At 41.7% G+C, this 20634-nt stretch overlaps 1 protein-coding gene and 1 long non-coding RNA gene across 3 annotated transcripts in view; one reads left to right on the plus strand and one right to left on the minus strand.

The window, feature by feature from the left end:
• Window positions 1–20634, minus strand: part of LOC149456119 (serine/threonine-protein kinase 38) — a 62432-nt gene that overhangs the window by 28998 nt on the left and 12800 nt on the right. Inside the window, exons 2-5 of one of the 2 annotated variants that reach the window (XM_089685412.1) lie at window positions 14906–14984; window positions 14169–14301; window positions 11236–11287; window positions 1004–1126 (exon numbers count right to left, since the gene is read on the minus strand). In XM_089685412.1, the coding sequence (XP_089541538.1) occupies window positions 1004–1126; window positions 11236–11287; window positions 14169–14299 (306 nt within the window). In that variant the 5' untranslated portion in view covers window positions 14300–14301; window positions 14906–14984. Of the gene's footprint in view, window positions 1–1003; window positions 1127–11235; window positions 11288–14168; window positions 14305–14905; window positions 14985–20634 lie in introns of both variants that reach the window. The other variant, XM_089685411.1, reaches the window with a different exon arrangement.
• LOC149456120 (uncharacterized) overlaps window positions 1–20634 on the plus strand; it is a 40402-nt gene that overhangs the window by 17959 nt on the left and 1809 nt on the right. The window lies entirely within an intron of this gene.

A 20634-nucleotide genomic window follows, 5' to 3' on the forward strand; every position in this document is an offset into this window, starting at 1 on the left:
CACTTCCCCAAAGTAGTACAATGTTACTATGGTAACATTGTACTACTTTGGTCAAAGTGAAATATGAAAAAAAATCTTAAAAAAATAAAAAAAGTAATAAAAAATTAAAAATAAAAAAAAATTTAAAAAAAAAAATTATTTTTTTTCATACTGTCACCAGTCAGTGTTCCTGATCACCGCCATGCCAGTTATATGATGATGCTGTACTGCACTGGTGACAGTATTTAATAAAAAATTGGGAAAATTACTGTCTACTTTGCAAAAAGGGGTCATTTGGGGGATATCTGTACTGTTCTGACATTCTTGGACCTCAAGAAATTAGATTGGCTGTCAGTACTTCAGGATTGATCAATTTTCAGATATATCCCATAGTTTGTGAACTCTATAACTTTCCTACAAACTAAAAAATACATCCTAATTTGGGTTATTTTCACCAAAGACATGTAGCAGAATACATTTTGGCCTAAATTTATGAACAATTATTTATTTGCAAACTTTTATAACAGAAACAAAGAAAAACTTGTTTTTTTTCCCAAAATTTTCGGTCTTTTTTTGTTAATTTAGCAAAAAATAAAAACCCCAGTGGTGATTAAATACCACCAAAAGAAAGCTCTAGTTGTGTGAATAAAATGATAAAATTTTACTTTGTTTACAGTGTTGCATGACCGCGCAATTGTCATTCAAAGTCTGAGAGCGCTGAGACCTGAAAAATGGTCTGGGAGGGAAGGGGGTAAAAGTGCCCTGTATGGAAATGGTTAACTGACGATAGAGTAACCTTAATGCAGAAGACAACTGAATCTTTTTTTTTGGCTATAGATTAGTGTTTCAAAGTGTCAGAAAAGAGGATTCCATTTGAGCCCGTATGCACAATCCAAAACTGTCCCCTCCATTCTGGTGACTTTCATCAACTGGGAGAGGAACTGAGCAGTAATGCCCCACAGGAACACTGACAGCAATACAGACTCTTTAGTTGTGTTTGGAAGGGTTAACTAACTAGCCTTACCTCTCCAAAAGCTCCTCTTCCAATTACTTTCAAAGATTCAAAGTCCTCTAACCCCAACCGCGTCCTTTTCAGTCGAAGAAATTCTGTTTCTTTTCGAGCATGTGCTGATCTTCTCATCTTTTTCTGTATGAAATAAAAAAATCAAAATGCAAATATGTATTTTTTTTTATTAAGGGGCAGTTAGGGAGCAACAGAATATTTTTTACTTAGCAAGTCTGAACCTTTCAGCAAAAGGTGGTTTTTAAAGTAGTATTAAACACTGCTTGGACACTTACAGGTAAGCTTATAATTACACTTACCTGAGTGTACAAGGAATATCTCCTAATCGTGCACCATTTAGGAGATATTCACTGTTTCTGCAGCCAGTGACATTATTGGTGCATATGTTCTGAAGGGATGGCATACTCATGCTGTCCCTTCAGAGCTCTATGCTGCAGCCTTGACTCCTATGTACATGTGTGGGAGTAATGTTATCATGGCTCAGCCATTCAAAAAGCTGGAGCACATAAACCCAAAAAGGAAAACCAGGTGAAGATGGAAGCCCTGTCACCGGTGACAGCATATCATTGCTGGGCTTTGTTTTAAGGCAAGTCTTTCATAATGTGTTATTATGCGATGCATACTATCACATTATGCTCTTATCTTGCAGGAGGAAATTGTTGTTTGTATGTTTTTTCTGAAAGTCAACATTTAAACATTTACATTTAGTCTAAAAATTGAAGGAACAGTTGAGCCTAGAATCAAAAAAATGGATCAAACGGTTAAGCTCAGGATCTAAGAATAGAACAAACATTTGAACCCAGGATTTAAAAATAGAACAAAACAGTTGAGCCTAGGATTTAAAAAAAAGATCGGTTGAGCCTGGGATCTAAAAATAGAACCAGCAGTTGAGCCCATGATTTAAAAATAGAACGAGCAGTTGAGCCCAGGATCTAAAAATAGAACGAGCAGTTGAGCCCAGGATCTAAAAATAGAACGAGCAGTTGAGCCCAGGATCTAAAAATAGAACGAGCAGTTGAACCCAGGATTTTAAATCTAAAATGAAATGTTGAGCCCAGGATCTAAAACTAGAACAAACATTTAAGCTCAGGATCTAAAACTAGAACAAATAGTTGAGCTCAGAATTTAAAAATAGGTCAAACAGTTGAGCCCAGGATTTTAAAGTAGAATGAACTGTTGAGCCCATTATTTAAAAATAGAAAGAACAGTTGAACCCAAGATTTAAAAATGGACCAAACAGTTGAGTACAGGATCAAAACATTGATCGAATAGTTGAGCCCTGGATAAAAAAAAAAAAAAAAAAAAAAAAAAAAAAAATCGATCAAACAGTTGAGCCCAGGATCAAAAAATAGCATGAACAGTTGAGCATAGGATTTAAAATTGATCATGCTATTGAACCCAGGAGGTCAAACAGTTGAGACCACGGGCTAAAAACAGTTTTGATTTTCAAGCATCTGCAAAACAATCAAAGATGCAGAAAAGAGGTCAAATGGGCTCAAAAATTATGCATTTTAGGCAGTTTTAATGGCCGCCATTTTATGACAAGGAATTTATATCTGTGGCTACCTACCACTTTGTATGATCCTTTTTGTGAAGTTAACAGGAGATGTGGGCCTATTACACCATTTAGTGTTTTCATTTGAGGAGGACTCATCCCTGTCTACTTTGGTGGGTCTGACAGCAATTCTTTTGACCACTGCTTTTATGGCTAGGCTGACTATGTGTATATTGCATCCTTGTTATACAGACTACTACTCCACCCCTGAATATTATTCCACATGTGATCTTCTGTCAAAATCTGACATATTATTGTGTCAACATTGTAGAGCACATAATTAAAGTAGATAGAATCTTATGTAGAGAAGCAGGAACCTTTGAGGAACATGTCAGCTATTGTACTACTGGTGCCCTAAAAGTCCCACAAATACCAATTTTAGTTTTTCTGCTTATAGAGTAGGTATAGAAAAGAACCACCCCCCTTTAAAACAATCATATTTTGTTGCTTTGCACCCTGAGATGAAGACAGACACAGTTTTCGTTTTATCCAGCTGTATTTACTGGACTTAATTCTAAAATTCCAGAGCCTCCATAGTAGGAGCACATGCAGGTGAAACTCAGAAAATTGGAATATCATGCAAAAGTTCATTTATTTCAGTAATGCAACTTAACCACTAGCTGCCCAGCCACTGTATAAAAACGGTGGCAGGGCGGCACGGCTGGGCAAAAGCACATTTTAAAACGTGCTGTTTCAAAACAGGTAGGGGCACGCGCGAGGCGCGCCGCCGCCCTACCTTCAGCGCCGATCTCAGCCACGGGTGTCAGTCGCCAGGTCACAGCCGGTTATTATCAGCTGTGTCCCGGCGATTAGCGGCAATCAGTGACAGAGAGCAGGGCTGCAGTAGCTCTGCTTTCTGTCAGTTCCCTGACAGTTCCTGACAAGCTGACCAGGCGAAAAGAGTTTCTCTGTCCCATCAGTTTGTCTCCCTGCAGTACACACCCTGCCCCCTAGTAAAACACTCCCCTCACACAGTTAACCCTTTCAGTTCAAAAAAAGTTAACCCCTTCCTCCCCAGTGCCAGTGTTTTTTTTTTTGCACTGATCACTGTATTGGTGTCACTGGGGATGTCAGTGACCCTAAGTCAGTTCCCCCCCAGTGTCAGAATGTCCGCCGCAGTCCTGCCATAAGTCGCTGATCGCCGCCATTATTAGTATAAAAAAAATTTAAAATCCGAGTATCTTTCCCGCCATTTGTAAACGATATGACTTTCACGTAAACCAATTAATTTACACGTATTGGGTTTTTTCTTAGCAAAGACATGTTGCAGAATGCATTTTGGCCGAAATTTATAACGAAATTTGATTTTTAAATTTTTTTTACTGGACATGTTTTATAGCAAAAAGTACAAAATATTGTTTTTTTTTCTCAAAATTGTCAGCCTTTTTTTTATAGTGCAAAAAATAAAAAATGCTCAGGCGATCAAATACCACAGAAAGAAAGCTCTATTTGTGTGAAAAAAGGACATAAATTTCATTTATGTACTGTATTGCATGACCGCGCAATTGTCCGTTAAACTAGCGCAGCACTGTATAGCAAAAATATGGCATAAATTGCAGTATCTATACCAGTGATGGCGAACCCGTGGCACGCGTGCCACAGCCGGCACGCCGAGCCTTATCTGTGGGCACGCCAGGAGAATCCAGCGGCACGCTGTCTTCCCGGCTGTAGTGTGCGTGACAGCCGGGTCCCAAGTGCGCATGCACAAGAAGCAGTGCTCTTTGTGAATGGTAAGGCGGTACCTGGGACACATGACAGATCCCAGAAGCCGCCGGACCAATCACAAAGCGCAGCGATTCTCGCGCATGCGCACTGGGCATCCGGCTGTCCGACGAGCGCCCACACTACAGAAGCCGGGAAGACAGCGCGCGGCTGGATAAAGGAACAGGTAAGATAAAAAAAAAACTCTGCGGAAGAGCGGGTACCTGTCAAATTCAGGTACCCGCTCCCCCTCCCTCCCCAAAGGTCAGCAGTCATCTCTGTGCTGTCCGCAGTCTCTGGTCATCCCTGTGCTGTCCGCAGTCTCTGGTCATCCCTGTGCTGTCCGCAGTCTCTGGTCATCCCTGTGCTGTCCGCAGTCTCTGGTCATCCCTGTGCTGTCCGCAGTCTCTGGTCATCCCTGTGCTGTCCGCAGTCTCTGGTCATCTCCTGTACTTTCCGCAGTCTCTGGTCATCCCTGTACTGTGTCCGCAGTCTCTGGTCATCCCTGTACTGTCCGCAGTCACTGGTCATCCCTGTACTGTGTCCGCAGTCTCTGGTCATCTCCTGTACTGTGTCCACAGTCTCTGGTCATCCCTGTACTGTCCGCAGTCTCTGGTCATCCCTGTACTGTTCGCAGTCTCTGGTCATCTCCTGTACTGTGCCCGCAGTCTCTGGTCATCCCTGTACTGTGTCCGCAGTCTCTGGTCATCCCTGTACTGTGTCCGCAGTCTCTGGTCATCTCCTGTACTGTGTCCGCAGTCTCTGGTCATCCCTGTACTGTGTCCGCAGTCTCTGGTCATCTCCTGTACTGTGTCCGCAGTCTCTGGTCATCCCTGTACTGTGTCCGCAGTCTCTGGTCATCCCTGTACTGTGTCCGCAGTCTCTGGTCATCCCTGTACTGTGTCCGCAGTCTCTGGTCATCCCTGTACTGTGTCCGCAGTCTCTGGTCATCCCTGTACTGTCCGCAGTCTCTGGTCATCTCCTGTACTGTGTCCGCAGTCTCTGGTCATCCCTGTACTGTGTCCGCAGTCTCTGGTCATCCCTGTACTGTGTCCGCAGTCTCTGGTCATCCCTGTACTGTGTCCGCAGTCTCTGGTCATCCCTGTACTGTGTCCGCAGTCTCTGGTCATCCCTGTACTGTTAATTAGTTTGCACTACTGTACGAGTTGTTTTTTCTAAACCAAAAGCTCGATATTCAGGTTTCATTGCAGTGTTGGCACTTTGAAAGAAATAAGTTGGTTTTGGGTTGCAGTTTGGGCACTCGGGCTCAAAAAGGTTCGCCATCACTGATCTATACCATAGTTTGTAGACGCTATAACGTTCACAAAAAGCAATCAATATACACTTATTGGGATTTTTTTACCAAAAACATGTAGCAGAATACATTTTGGCCTAAATTTATAACTAATTTTGAGTTTACTATATATTTTTTATAGCTGAAAGTAAAAAATATTGTTTTTCTTCAAAGTTTTTGGTCTTTTTTTGTTTATTGCGTGAAAAATAAAAAGCGGACAGGTGATCAAATACCACCGAGAGAAAGCTCCATTTGTGTGAAAAAAAGGACGTAAATTTTGTTTGGGTGCAGCATTGCATGACCACGCAATTATCAGTTGAATTAGTGCAGCGCCGAGTAGCAAAAAGAGGCCTGGTCAGGAAGGGGGGTAAATCCTCAGGAGGGCAAGTGGTTAACTACCTGCCGACCGCAGATAGCCGAATGACGGCTGCACTGCGGCCGGCCAGTTCTGGGTGGACGTCATATGACGTCCTCCCAGAACGCTCTCTCCTGCGCGCCCCAGGGGGCGTGCACCCGGCGATCTCCATGATCGCTGTGTCCTACGGACACAGCTGATCACGTGATGTGGTAAAAGGCCAATCACAGCGGCCTTTTACCACGTGATCAGCGGTGTCCAATGACACGCTGATCAGAGGAAAATGCAAGTGCCAGTTCTCGGCTGCACTTTCCTCACGCTGTCAGATCGTGAGGAAAGTACTGCCGAGAACCGGCAGTTGTCAGAGCGGGGATCGGCACCGATCATCAGGGCACTGATGATCGGTGCCCAGCAGTGCCACCCGCAAGCTCCGCCCACCTGTGCCCAGCAGTGCGCCCACTAGCTCCGCCCACCTGTGCCCAGCAGTGCGCCCACCTGTGCCCAGCAGTGCACCCACCTGTGCCACTCTGCAGTGTCACACACCTGTGCCCAGAAGTGCCACCCACCTGTGCCCAGCAGTGCCACCCACCTGTGCCCACCCACCAGTGCTGCCAGTCAGTGCCACCAGTCAGTGCTCAGGGGTTGTGCCAGTCAGTGCCGCCAGTCAGTGCCCAGCAGTGATGCCAGACAGTGCCGTCTATCAGTACCCATCATCAGTGTCACCTATCAGTGCCGCCTATCAGTGCTGCATATTAGTGCCGCCTATCCGTGACACCTCATTAGTGCTGTCTATCAGTGCCGCCTATCCGTGCCACCTCATTAGTACTGCCTATCAGTGCCCTTTAGTGCTGCCTATCAGTGCCCATCAGTGCTGCCTCATCAACGCACATCAGTGAAGGAGAAAAACTACCTGTTTGAAAAATTTTCTAATAGAAACAAAGAAACTTTTTTTTTTTTTTCAAATTTTTTGCAGTTTTTGTATTTATAGCGCAAAAATTAAAGCGCCCAGTGGCGATTAAATACCACCAAAAGAAAGCTCTATTTGTGAGAAAAAAATGATCAAAATTTCATATGGGTACAATGTTGCATGACCGCGCAATTGTCAATCAAAGTTGCGGCAGCGCTGAAAGCTGAAAATTGGCCTGGTACATAAGGGGGTATAAGTGCCTGGTAGGCAAGTGGTTAAAAGGTGAAACTAATATATGAGATAGACTCATTACATGCAAAGCAAGATAGTTCAAGCCGTGATTTGTCATAATTGTGATGATTATGGCTTACAGCTCATGAAAACCCCAAATCCACAATCTCAGAAAATTAGAATATAACATGCAATCAATAAAACAAGGATTATACATAGAACAATATCGGACCTCTGAAAAGTATAAGCATGCATATGTACTCAGTACTTGGTTTGGGCCCCTAATGAGTCTCATATATTAGTTTCACCTTTTAAGTTGCATTACTGAAATAAATGAACTTTCGCACGATATTCTAACTTTTCGAGTTTCACCTATATATCAATTGATAGGTTAAGGGCAGCTGCGTCTGGATGAGTCCATCCCCTCTTAGAGGTACAGAGACACACGACACCCAACTATAATAAAATTACAGCAAAGGCCTTCAGTGCGACCCTGCATCCAAATTAGCCATCTGCACAAAAAATGGCAACCATCCCACCCTTTAACCAGCCTTAGCATTTTTTTAATCATGATTCACACAAACATTCATGTGTCGCACATAGAACAGCTCATTCACTTGAATGGGCTGCCCTATGCGCATCTGTCGTGCTAAAGAAGCCCCTGCACCAGTTTGGGCTATGAGCTTCGTGTACGTTTTTCCATGATTCCTGTATGTTTTTGTTGCGTGACAATAACCGTAAGATCGCATCGCATTTGGAGTGCCATTAAAGTGTTACTAAACCCAGGACCCTGCATTCACTATATCTAGTCTCCCACAGTACACACAACATGGAAATGCAATTATTTTAGCAAATATAAACTGCAAAATACCTTTTCTCATCAGCAGTTAGAGCAGTCTTGTGACTTCTATCAGTGTTCAGCAGAGCACCTGTTAAAGCTTGTAAGAGGAGTTTTGTTTCTGCTCTAGAAAAATGCAAAACCTCTGACCTTTGCACAGGCAGTGCTGATTGGCCCTGTGTTAATCACATGCACTCTCCAAAAAAAAAAAAAAAAACCTCTCTAGCAATACACACTAAACTGAGCATGTGCAGAATGGCTATGGTTCAGTCTGTCGTATCAGGAGAGAAGACGTGGAAATTTGAACAAGAGGAGGTGCAGAGAAGTCAGGATCAAACAGCCTTTTTACACAATGTAGAGGATTAACCTCTTAGGTTCCACAGTGAGTATAACAAGCATGCTTTACTGCATATACAGACTGATTTTACCATTGTGGGTTTAGTAGCACTTTAAGCATGAATGGCACCCAAACACGCATTTCATGTTTTGCCACACGATTTGGAAACAAGGGCAGCATTGTGACAATTCTGCCTGCAATTCCAAATCGCTGAGTGTGAATGCAGTCTAATCTTTACTGAAAATAAAGTTTGGGGTTCCCCCTTATTATTCATACCAGACCCTCATCCACAATTATGGTTTGCTATGAATATAAAGGGTAACACAGCCGCAAAACTAAATTTTGGCGTTTCCCCCAATATCCACACCAGGCCCTCATCCAGAATTTGGGTGTTATTATTATTAAAGGGAACGCAAAATCAACAATTAAAAGCTATGTAGGGTTCTCCTTTAATATCATAACAGTCCTTATCCAGGAATAGGATTTCTTGAAAATAAAGGATAACTCCACCGTAAAAGTAAAATTTGGGGTTCTCCTTTAATATCCATACCAGACCCTCCAACAAAAGTACAGTCTGCTAGGATTATAAAAGGGAACTACGTAGCAAAAAAATAAAAGCCGTGTAGAGCCCCCCCCTTAAAATAATAACAGGCGCTCATCCAAGAATAGGGTATCATATGAATATAAAGGATAACTCCATGAAAAACTAAAGTGTGGTGTTCCTTTTTATATCCATAGCTTACCCTCATCCAGGATTAATGTCTGCTAGGACTATAAAGGGAAACCCCGCCACAAGACTAAAGTGTGGAGTTTTCCCCCAAAATCCACACCAGATCCTCATCAGTATTCGGTTTGATATGAACATAATGGGTAACTCTGCCACAAAGCTAAAAAGTGTGGTCTTCCCCTTTAATATCAATACCAGACCATCATACAGGATTAGGGTCTGCAATGATTATAAAAGGAAACTCCATGACTAAAATTAAAAGTGGAGTTCCCTTTTAATATCCCAGCCCTCACCCAGGATTGTTACTTGCTATGATTCTAAAGGGTAACTTTACTGTAAAAGTAAAGTGTGGTGCTCCCCTTTAATATCCATGCCAGACCCTCCTCCAGGATTACAGTCTGATATGAATATTAAGGGTAACTCAGCAGTTTACACAAAAAAGTAGGTTCCCTCTTAATGTTCATACCTGACCCTCATCTAGGATTATGGTCTGCTATGATTATAAAAAGGGAACTCAGCGGCAAAAAATTCAAAGCTGCATGGGGTTCCTTTTTAATCTCATATCAGACCCTCATCCAGGAATAGGGTCTAATATGAATATAAAGGGTAACCCTGCCACAGAACTAAAGTGTTCCATCCCCTTTAATATCCATACCAGACCCTCATCCAGAATTATGGTCTGGTCAGGTATCGTCATAAAGGGAAACTCCACCACAAAACTAAAGTGTGGTGTTTCCCTTTAATATCCATACCAGACCATCATCCAGCATCAGAGTCTGATGTGAATGTAACGGGGAACCCCACACCAAAAATAAAACAAAATCTGGTTCCCCTTAATAACAGGCTCTCCTCTAAAATTAGGTTCTGATATGAATATAAAGGACTAGTCTGCAGGAAACATTAAAAAATAAGGATGGGCTTTGCTGACATTCATACCAGACCATAATCCCAGCATGCACTGTCAGGCCAGAATGGGGAGGCTGGCAGCATGTGAGCAGTCTTAGTCTGTGTACCCTTTATGTCTGTGATTGCACATTTCCTGTCTAGGATTTTATCTATTTATTTCAGGTACTTATATAGTGCCATCAATTTACGCAGCGCTTTACATATATATGGTATACTCACATCAGTCCCTAACCCTCAAGAGGAGTACAATCTAAAGTCCCTAACTCACATTCATACATACACATATTAGGGACAATTTAGACAGGATCCAATTCACCTACCAGAATGTCTTTGGAGTGTGGAAGGAAACCGCAGGAAATCCACGCAGGCACAGGGAGAACATGCAAACTCCAGGCAGGTGGTGCCGTGGTTGGAATTCGAAGCAACGACCCTAATACTGCCAGGCGGAAGTGCTAACCATTTAGCCACTGTGCTGCCCATGGTTTGCAAAGCTAGAGTCCCTGCTAAACAGCAAACTACTCACTGCAGAGAGGGATGGACTGTGGGTGGTGATAACAGAATTCTATTATTTCACCACCTGTGTGAAGTTCCAGAAACGCCCACAGTAACCCTAAAACTCAAACACATCAACTCCTAGAACTGGTACAAGTGACTCCCAGAGCCCGCCCTGAAATCACAAAGGTTCAAAGGATCCTGGGATATGTAGTTTCAGGGCTGGCAAAGAAAGGAAGCAGGAAGTCAGATCACTTTGAATTGTAGCCATGAGGAGGAGTGACATCACAGACACAAAAACCTGCTGTATACAGCTAAAGCAGGTAAGTTACACACAAACTGACAGTGTGGTTGTGATTCATTCACATGCATAAAGAATCTGTTGTTTCGGAGAGGAAAACCTGGAAATCATCTTTAATTGCTTCTTGTGCTTAGTGAGGGAAGTTGGCACAGATTACGGACCTCTACAATTCAGTCTGCTTAAAGCAGAAGTCTATGAGAATCACCAGCAGAGTGTGCTGCCAACATACCTGCTGAAGAGAAATGGCACACTACCCTAATTTTACACAATAAAATTGCTTTGCAAAATTAAAATGCAGTATGAATATTATTCACTGCCCCAGAAATGGTATGTGGCCTGGGGTCTTACCCTGGCAGTCTTCACCTGACGGTACTCACACAGTTATTTTACTTTACAAGAGATTTAGAAGAATTTTTACTTTTTCTTTCAACCAATAAAAAGGAGCGGATGGGCAGACCTTCTTGTTCAGCAGTGAGCACGGTAACAAGATTTTGTCAGACAGGAGAGAAGGAGATACTGTCATTTGATCCAGAGATGTTTATTTATAATTAATTCAAGTAATTACTGTAGGTATATCATTTTCTTTACCTCTTCATCCCGAAGGCCCTCCTCCTCCATCACTTTTTCCAGCCTCTTCTGTCTAAAAACAGAAAAGAGAAATCGGAGACATTAATATAAGCTGTTACTGTACACTGGTGTTCAATTCAATTTCACTATACCATGAAAGAGCTTATTATATGGCATGGTCAGCTTTTCTTCCGAGCTCACATAAATGACCTGAGACAGCAAGGAATACCTGTGTCTTACACCCAGTCTAGCTCAATACTACTGCATATGGTATAAAATGCATTACAAGTATTATGTAGAGAACAAGACAAATGAGACGTTATCTGGTAACAATATTTACTTCGCTATAAAAGACAGTAAAGAATTATGATGATACTGCAATAAAATAGGAGGGTCATGGCTGGCTGTGATGATCACTGCATCATACTAGATAATAAAAAAGATGTTCCTTCTATTGCCAAAAGGAATTCTGTGCATGGACATGCAGAAAATCATAGACAAAACTTTTTATAACCTTTCAGAAAGTCATTTGTTTAGCCATGTAGAAAACAATTAAAGGGAAATACAGTGTATTTAGTGAATACTTACTGTTTCTCTGCCAGTAAAGTGTAATGTACTTTAGACAAGTTACTTTTTGCTGATCCTTAGTGTTAAAGTGATACTAAAACACACACTATTTACATTATCCCTTCTCTTTCTATGGAAGATGGCACTAAAATAAGCCATACACAGCTTTCACATGACCAAACTCTTTCTGGGCCTATCTGCAGGGAAACAGTGGCAATAGGGGCTTACAGTCCTCTGCTGTTGGTCACAAGGTCAAAAAAGAAAAAAAAAGCTTTTGGAATACAGAGTAAAAATAATCAATAAACTCTTTTAAATTGTCATTAATATATATATTTGAAATCAAATCTTTATGATTTTTCACAATAACATGGTGTGGGCAGATTTCTCCAGCCTGTGTCTATTGTGTGTATGTGCTTAGAAAACAGGGAGTAATATCCCACCCCTACTGTGTTATGCTGGTTAGTGGGCATGGGGAAAGAGGGACGGAGTGAGGTGTTATTTATCTGGAGTGTAGATCCCCACATGTGTGACTTTATAGTCACATGGGATGCTCATATGTGATCATGGAAAGAATGCTTAGTATAGAAACTCACTGAAAACCGAGCATGTGCACTAGTTGGCAACACTCTTCTGCAAAATCCCCAGTTGCATTGGGGACGTTGACAGGAGGGAGCAAGAGAATGTCACCAGCACATTAGATTGTGTGATCACTGCATAAAAGCTTTGGACCAATTCTGGAAATTAGTGGTGTGCTGGTGACATTCTCTTGCCCTGATTACCGTCAGTTCCAGCCAATTGTTGCTGCAGCACCCAACCCCAACACCTGCTGCCACTTTGCAGGAACGTGAGCGCTGGAAATGGTGTGTTTGAATGGACAAGAGGGAGGAATAGTGAAAAGCAGAATTAAAGTTTTTTGCAGAATACAGAAAATGACCATAGTCACCAAGCGAGTATGAATAACATGTAATACAACAATTTAATAAGTTTTAAATAATGCGGGTTTAATTACATTGATTGCATTTAATATAAAGATTTGTAGACTAGACTCTGGCAGTTATCTGTGTGTCAAAGACTCCTCACAGCAATGCTACATAAGTAGTTGCCTAGAATTTGAACTGTTCAGCCAAGCTCGATACATGCCCACCAACACAAAGGAAAAGTAAACACTTTACACAGCTTGATAAGGCCTCACTGAAGACCTCTACCAAGAACCAATTGGCTACAGGACTTGCTGTTGAAGGTGACAGAAAAATCAGGTAGATGGTCCTGGTAGATGCCACGAAGAGATTTACTGCATAGTGGATGCGCAAGTCAGTTGAAAAATAATGAAGTCATTAAATCATGCTTTCATATAAAGAAGTTTGTGTCCAAGCACTTTCATGCCTAGCATATATCAGTATTGTTTCATTTTCTGTCACTGTTACAGTGGAATGAATCTGGTAGAGATTGATCCTGATGCTTTAGAGGTCTGGAGAGCTGATGGCTGAGTTAAAGCTGTTAGTTTCCAAGAAATTGTGACACAGTTTCAAAAGACCGCCTAAGTCGGGTAGGCCTCTTGTTGCAAACTTGAAAAAGATCTAGATACAGGTGCAGAGACCAGTGATAGTAAGGTCATGCTCCAATGCCAGTAAAGCATTGTCACTCTTGAGTGTTGAACTGGCCATCAGCAGAGCAAATGTTTACCTGATGTTTTGTCATGACTCGCTTTTGCCAGGTTTCCACCATTGCTACGGATGAGGGTATTACCCTATGAAATACTCACAGAGTAGGGTGAGGAAATAGGGTAAGCATGTTCTGGAAGGATAGTGCAGCAAACCAGGTGTAGACCATCCTGTAGCAAGTTCTTGTGCCAACAGGGCGAGAGGAAGCACCCGAGTACCTTATAAGGGCTCTATATGGAAGTGCCAGCAAAGTGTGCAACCAGTGGTGCAATGTAAAACTTGAGACCACCAAGTTTGGCATGTTTACACATGGTGTAAATTTTTCAAACACAGACCCGGTTTCCTGAGAAACACGGAGCCTGAATCAGCAAAAGGTTATAAAACCAAAAACCCAGTAATACATCTAGATTGTAAGCTCCAAGGAGCAGGGCCCCCGAACCCCTCGTGTATTGCATTGTATTGTTATTGTACTGTCATATGTTCTGTCTCCCTTTGTAATGTACAGCGCTGAGCGAACTGTTGGCGCTTTATAAATACTGTATAATAATAATACTACAAGCAGCAAATCTAGACCTGCAAAACTACTGCTTTGTGCTATTCTACCCTCCCCGGTTTTTTTTTTTATAAGGCCAGTCTCAAGACACCTCTAAGCGCTAAGTATACAGCCTTAGTTAGTATAGAATGCTTGGGTTTGAGACCCCATCCATAAGAGAGATATAGACTTACCTTAGTTCTCTCTCCTCATGCTGTGCAATGAGGTTACTGTAGAAGTTTTCCAACGTCATCTTCGTCATGGTGACACGCTCTTTTGTGTGGTTGCTCATTGGAAAACATGGTGTTTGTTCAGTCATCGCCATTGCTGCTGTTAAGTATAAAACAATCAGATGCTAAAATTCAAAAAGCTTTTAAATAATTTCATAGAATGAACGATTTTTTTGCATAGTCTGCACAACATCATATTATCCTTACTGCAACAAGAAAACTGCTTAAAGAAAACTTGTGCTTTCCTCAAACAGGCAAAGCAACAGTTCTGCTTTAAAGCTTGATCCCCTAGCAGCACCTACTTAAAACATTTTTGCTCTACCTGCTTATTCATAGAAATACTTGTAATTTTTGGTTATGGCACAGCAAATGACTCACTCATGTCACAGCATTGGTGTTTGGTGATCAGTCCAGCCTAGTCACATGGAGGCAAGTAGATAGTCAGCCTTGTGTAAGCTCCAGCTGCAAATCCAACTTAAACTTTACAAAAGGGATGTTTTAACAGGCATTTGAACCAAGGAGCAGTGGAGTGCAAGAAGACAAGCATATAATGATAGGGATGGGGTGGGCATAAAGTAAAGCTGTTGCTTTGTCCTGCACACTCAAGGTTCTCTTTAAACCAGAACTCCAAGCTTACATATAATAAATATCCATGTAATGCTCATTTTACAGGGGGATGATCAAATGCAGGTACTGCTTACCCTAATCCAGGATCCCACTGCAGTTGACAGTCTGTTCCTCCACTCTCCTGTGGGCAGGCACTCCCATACAAACCAGAACCTGTGGTGGCAACAACATATTTTATGTAGAGAGAGTAAGGCTTGGTAGCCACAAAGGAGATATTATATATAGCAAGTGAGGCTATTGAAAACCATGATTATACAATGGATCTTTTTTAACCAAATATGATGCTGCCCAGGTAACAGGTCAGAGCAAACGTAGGAGGTAAAACACTACTAGCTCTGATATCAATAACATCTTTACTGTACAATTTAAGTAGCTAACTTTTTCCAAACTACACCATCACCATGAATAACTAGCAAAAGGAAACTATAACCGGCTTACCATTTTATATTTTGTATTTAGAAACAAATTTTTTTTTATATTTTTCATTATTTGTTTACACTTTTCAAAATATTTATTATTCACTAATAATAACTAGTAAAGAGAAACTATAAAAAGGTACCATAGACACCTTTGCATTTTTTAGGCAATCCCTGAAAATGTTTCTCTACAGAGAAGCCTACCCTGTTTCCACGTAATAACTGTACATGTATTTTCTCCATCAACTTATCCCTCAAAGTTATTACCTTTTGTATCACTTGACCCTCCCCTTTTAGATTGTGAGCTCTAATGAGCAGGGCCCTCTGACGACTCCTGTATTGAAATTGTACTGTTTGACCTCAAATTTTAAAGCGCTTCAAACTGTTGGCACTGATGATCAGTCAATAGATGCCCTCCTAGAACTGAATAACCATGCTGTAGCCTTCTTTAGGCTATAGCACGGTTGGCAAGTGGGAGGCGTATGCAGATGGCTGACAAAAGCCCAGGCGCCAGGAAGCAATTACTAGTCGCCATGGCGACCTGGCTCCTGGGATTTGTCGAGCCCTGGCTTAGATCACCCTGTATCCTCACATTTATCACCTGCTGGCTGCAAGTAAATATTGAATTCTGTAGTCCTTATTATATTAATAAGGAAAAAATATACAAGAGTACTATAAATTTTCTGAGGAATTTTCTACTTGCAGCAAAATGCATAACAATACGGAACTAATGTGCGTTATGGTGCACATTGACATCAAATACAAAGTTCATGGCAATGCACCTTAACACCCTTTTACATGCTGTTTGATGCACTGAAAGGGAAATAAAAAAAGAAAAAAAAAAAATCACGTGTGATATGTCTCTTAAAGTGAAATTCCAGGGTCAACTTTACTAATCTTAAAACACACACACACTTACTAAGCTGAACAATGTATACACTTACTCATTTTCTGACCACTCCATTCTGGCCACGTGATTCTGCACTCCTGTGTCAGCCAGCACAATTTCAGGGGAGAGGAGAAAGTGCCAGTGAATGGGCATTGACATCTATAGGTGACATCATCACTGCAGTTCTAACCAACCAATGTCAGAGCACTCTCTCCTCTTCCCTGCAGCCACTGGCTGACATAGGGGAGAACACATGACTGGACCGGAGTAGGCTGAAAATAGGTAAGTATGTACATCTTTCTTACACAGGTTAGTAAGCATGGGCGTTAGGAGGAGGGAGGGAACAGTTTTAAGAGTATGCAGGGTTATCCCGGAAACTCCACTAAGTTTGGAAGGCAGCGAAATCAATCGGCTGTGGCCAATTAATATAATACAATACAATAGCCAGCAGATGACATTCCTCTAGCCACACTGTGGATAGGGAAATCAATAGATTTCTCTTGTTCGGCCTGTGGGCCCAGCATAGACAGGCTGATGAAAAAGCCGACCAGCTTTAAAACTTGTCCCAGGTCTACAGCACATATATCAGAGATGTCGAGGATTCCATTCCCAGATTAGATACCAGCTGCAGTGACAGCAGCTTCCTCCATCTTCATTAAGCTTCATCCCAAGCCAGTGGCCAAGGCTGGTGGTTCTCTGGTCCCCCCTTGGACATTTCTGGTTCCCAAGTGAACCTTTATGGTAAACCCTGCACATGCGTACTTTTTGTGAGTGCTTTCCAATTTTTAATATATTGTGATTTATTTTTTAATGCTACACTATGGACTTGTGCTGTTTCTTTTGTTTTCTTCCAGTAGTTGGAAAGTGAGAACTTTCTCTGGTCTTCCAGCTGCAGCTCCTAGTTTTAGCTATGTTTAGCACTCTGGGCTCTCTTACGCAAACCTTTTAATACTGTTGGCACATATCATAGTATTGTCATTTACCAATCATTATTTTCCTCAATTTTCACCCCTTATTTCTTATTTGGTACTTTGTAGTTTTTTTACCCATTTTGTATGATCCATCCATTTGGTAGATTTATTACAAATTACAATCTACGTTATGTCTGGTTTATCAGACCGAGAGCTGTAGTTTGTCTGGGCTTGACAAGCTCATTCATTCACATATTTATTACTCATTTAGAATACTGTGTTTAGTCCTGGAGACCTCGCATACAAAAAGATACTGATAAGATAGAACTAGTCCAGAGATGGGTAAAAAAAAATGGTGAAAGGTCTGAGGGATAAAAACATATCAGGAGATACTTCAGGAACTTTATACAGTGAAGTATTTGATCCCCTGCTGATTTTGAATGTTTGCCCACTCACAGAGAAATGATCAGTCTAAAAATTTAAGGGTAGGTGTATTGTAACACAGAGGCAGAATAGCAACAACAAATTCAAAAGAAATGCATGTCTAACAAATTATGCACTGATTTGCATGTTCATGAGGGAAATAAGTACTTGATCCCCTTCACAAAACATGACTTAGTACTTGGTGAAAAATCCCCTGTTGGCAATCACAGAGGTCAGACATTTCCTGTAGTTGGCCACCAGGTTTGGCCCACTTCTCTTGGCAGATCCTCTTCAAGTCATTAAGGTTTGGTGGCTGACGTTTGGCAACTCGAACTTTCAGTTCCCTCCACAGATTTTCAATCGGATTAAGGTCTGGAGACTGGCTAGGCCACTCCAGGACCTTAATGTGCTTCTTCTTAAGCCACTCCTTTGTTGCCTTGGCCATGTGGTTTGGGTCATTGTCATGCTGGAACACCCATCCACGACCCATTTTCAATGTCCTTGGTGAGGGAAGAAGGTTCTCACCCAAGATTTGATGGTACATTGCCCCATTTGATGCGGTGCAGTTGTCCTGTCCCCTTAGCAGAAAAACACCCCAAAAGCAGAATGTTTCCACCACCATGCTTGACAGTTGGGATGGTGTTCTTGGGGTCATAGGCAGCATTCCTCCTCCTCCAAACTCGGCGAGTTTGATTGCTCCTGTGGACAGGTGTTTTTTTTACAGGTAACAAAATGAGATTAACAGCACTCCCTTTAAGAGACTGCTTCTAATCTCAGCTTGTTACTTGTATGAAAGACACCTGTTAGGCAGAAATCCTGCTGATTGATAGGGGATCAAATAGTTATTTCCCTCATGAACATGCAAATCAGTGCATAATTTGTTAGACATGCATTTCTTTAGAATTTTTTGTTGCTGTTCTGTCTCTCAGTGTTACAATACACCTACCATTCGATTTTTAGACTGATCATTTCTTTGTTAATGGGCAAACATTCAAAAACAGCAGGGGATCAAATACTTATTTCCTTCACTGTATGTACATTCTGGAGGAAAGAAGGGAAAGGGGAGACTTGAAACCTTTAATACTTGGAATAGACTTCCAGCAAAGGTAGTGAGTCAGTAGTATGTTGACTCAAACATGCTTGGGACAAACCAAGATCTATACTCAGACAAAAAAAATGCTGCTCCTAGTGGAGTTTAGCGTTTTGCCTGTAGTCCATGCCTATGCGTCCATGCACATTAGGCAGAAAAAAACCAAATACTTTTGTTTCGTGCTTTTGCAAGCGTTTTTTTGGCAGAAAAAAAAAACACTAAACAATGCAAGAATCGCTCAAAATTAGCAGTTTTCTTTTTGTTTCTGCCAAGAGCACTGACGGTTTCTTAAGCTAGTGTGCATAGAACCATATAGAAAATTGTTTGCTTCCCCCCTACCCTCAAAGGTCCCAGAGGGTTGGCTTAAGTATATATGAAAAAGGAAAAAGAAAAAAAATCCCATATACGATACCCCAAAAAGCCAGAAATATGAATAAATAGACCTCCATATGATACCAGTCTAGCCCCCTCTGTATAGACATACCTAAGGATATAGGTCTCTCCAGGCTCACTCCACCAGACAAAATGCCAACTCCCAGGGTCCAAAGGGTACAACAATCTATTTTTATACTGCCCAATAATGAGATAAAAAGAGCCCCAAGCTGGGTCCCCTTGTCCCCCACACCCCGCTGGCATGACGATGCACCATGTGGTGCATCAATGTCAGCGGCACGACCTGCGCAGATGATGGCACTTCCGGCACAACGTGTGTGTAACGTCATGATGCACACGGAATCACGCCCGACAGTATAGAAAGAGCCCGGAACTCCAGGATGGTGAAAGGCACAAAGTGCCCAAGAAGGGGAAAGATCTCAGCAATGAAACAAAACATGCAAAAAATACAAAAAATGTCCAACAACAATAAAGGGGGCCAGACCAAATAACACTAAAGTAAATAAAACAATAACATATCTATATAACCATGCAGACATGGCTCGCCACATGCCAGCCAACCCTCCACTGAGTGACAAAAAAAATAATAAATTATTATTATCATACAGGATTTATATAGTGCCAACAGTTTGCTCATCGCTTTACAATATAATGGGAGACAATACAGCAACAATACAGTTCAATACAAGAGGGATAGGAGGACCCTGCTCCTTGGAGCTTACAATCTAGGAGGGAATAATGAATATTTATATTTAAAAAATCTCTCCAAAGTCTACCAATTGAATCATAAGTATATACAAACACAACACAATCCTGACCAATTTGATAAATCCAGACATATCTTTAATTTCCCAAACAAAGCAGATCATACCTGCCACATTAACCAGAATACTATTGATGTTATAAATAAACCTAGTACTGACAAGAATGGATAAACAGAGACCTAAAATAGATGGACTCTAGGGGTAGCAATCCTCACCTAATTTACAATAATTTATAATATAATTTACCCCACAAAAAAGGGGGAAAAGTACATTATATCAAAGCCTATATCTCATAAGAATATTTACATTTATTTCATAAAAAAGGGGAAAAGCTTATTTTTTCATTGAGCCCTGGTCTCTTAAAAGCTTTTAGCATGAAAATGCTGTCGGATGGGGGTGAATTCTCTCCAAAAGCTCTGAACCATATTCCTTTTGGACTAGAATTGTGGTGCTGAGCAAAGTGTCTAGCTACTGGGCTTACTAAATCACCCCCTTTGATGTCATTAACATGGTAGCGTATACCAGGGCTTGACAAATTGGCTTTGAATCTAGGAGACAGCTAAAGAAATTAGGAGCAAGTTTTTTTTAACCACTTGTCTACTGGTTACTTTCACCCCCTTGATGCCAAAGCCAATTTTCAATTTTCAGCACTGTCACTTTAAGCCCTGGTACACATCTGTGCGGCCTTGATTTGCACGGGCACAAGAGCCCATTCATTCACTGATGGGGCACTGATGAGGCTGCACTGATGGGGGCACTGATAAACGGCCACACTGGCTGTCACACCGCCGGTTTCTGCTCCAAGGTGAGGCTGAGAGTCTATCCAGAGCAGTAGGTGTCACGGAGAGCCACACAGGGGACACTTCATGCCAGCTCTGCTCCTCCTGTGACCGGCCCTTCCTAGTAATGTATAGCCC

The sequence above is a fragment of the Staurois parvus genome, unplaced genomic scaffold (assembly GCF_062004578.1).
Source record: "Staurois parvus isolate SC_StPar_1 unplaced genomic scaffold, SC_StPar_1.0 ptg000375l, whole genome shotgun sequence".
Classification (NCBI taxonomy): Eukaryota; Metazoa; Chordata; class Amphibia; order Anura; family Ranidae; genus Staurois; species Staurois parvus.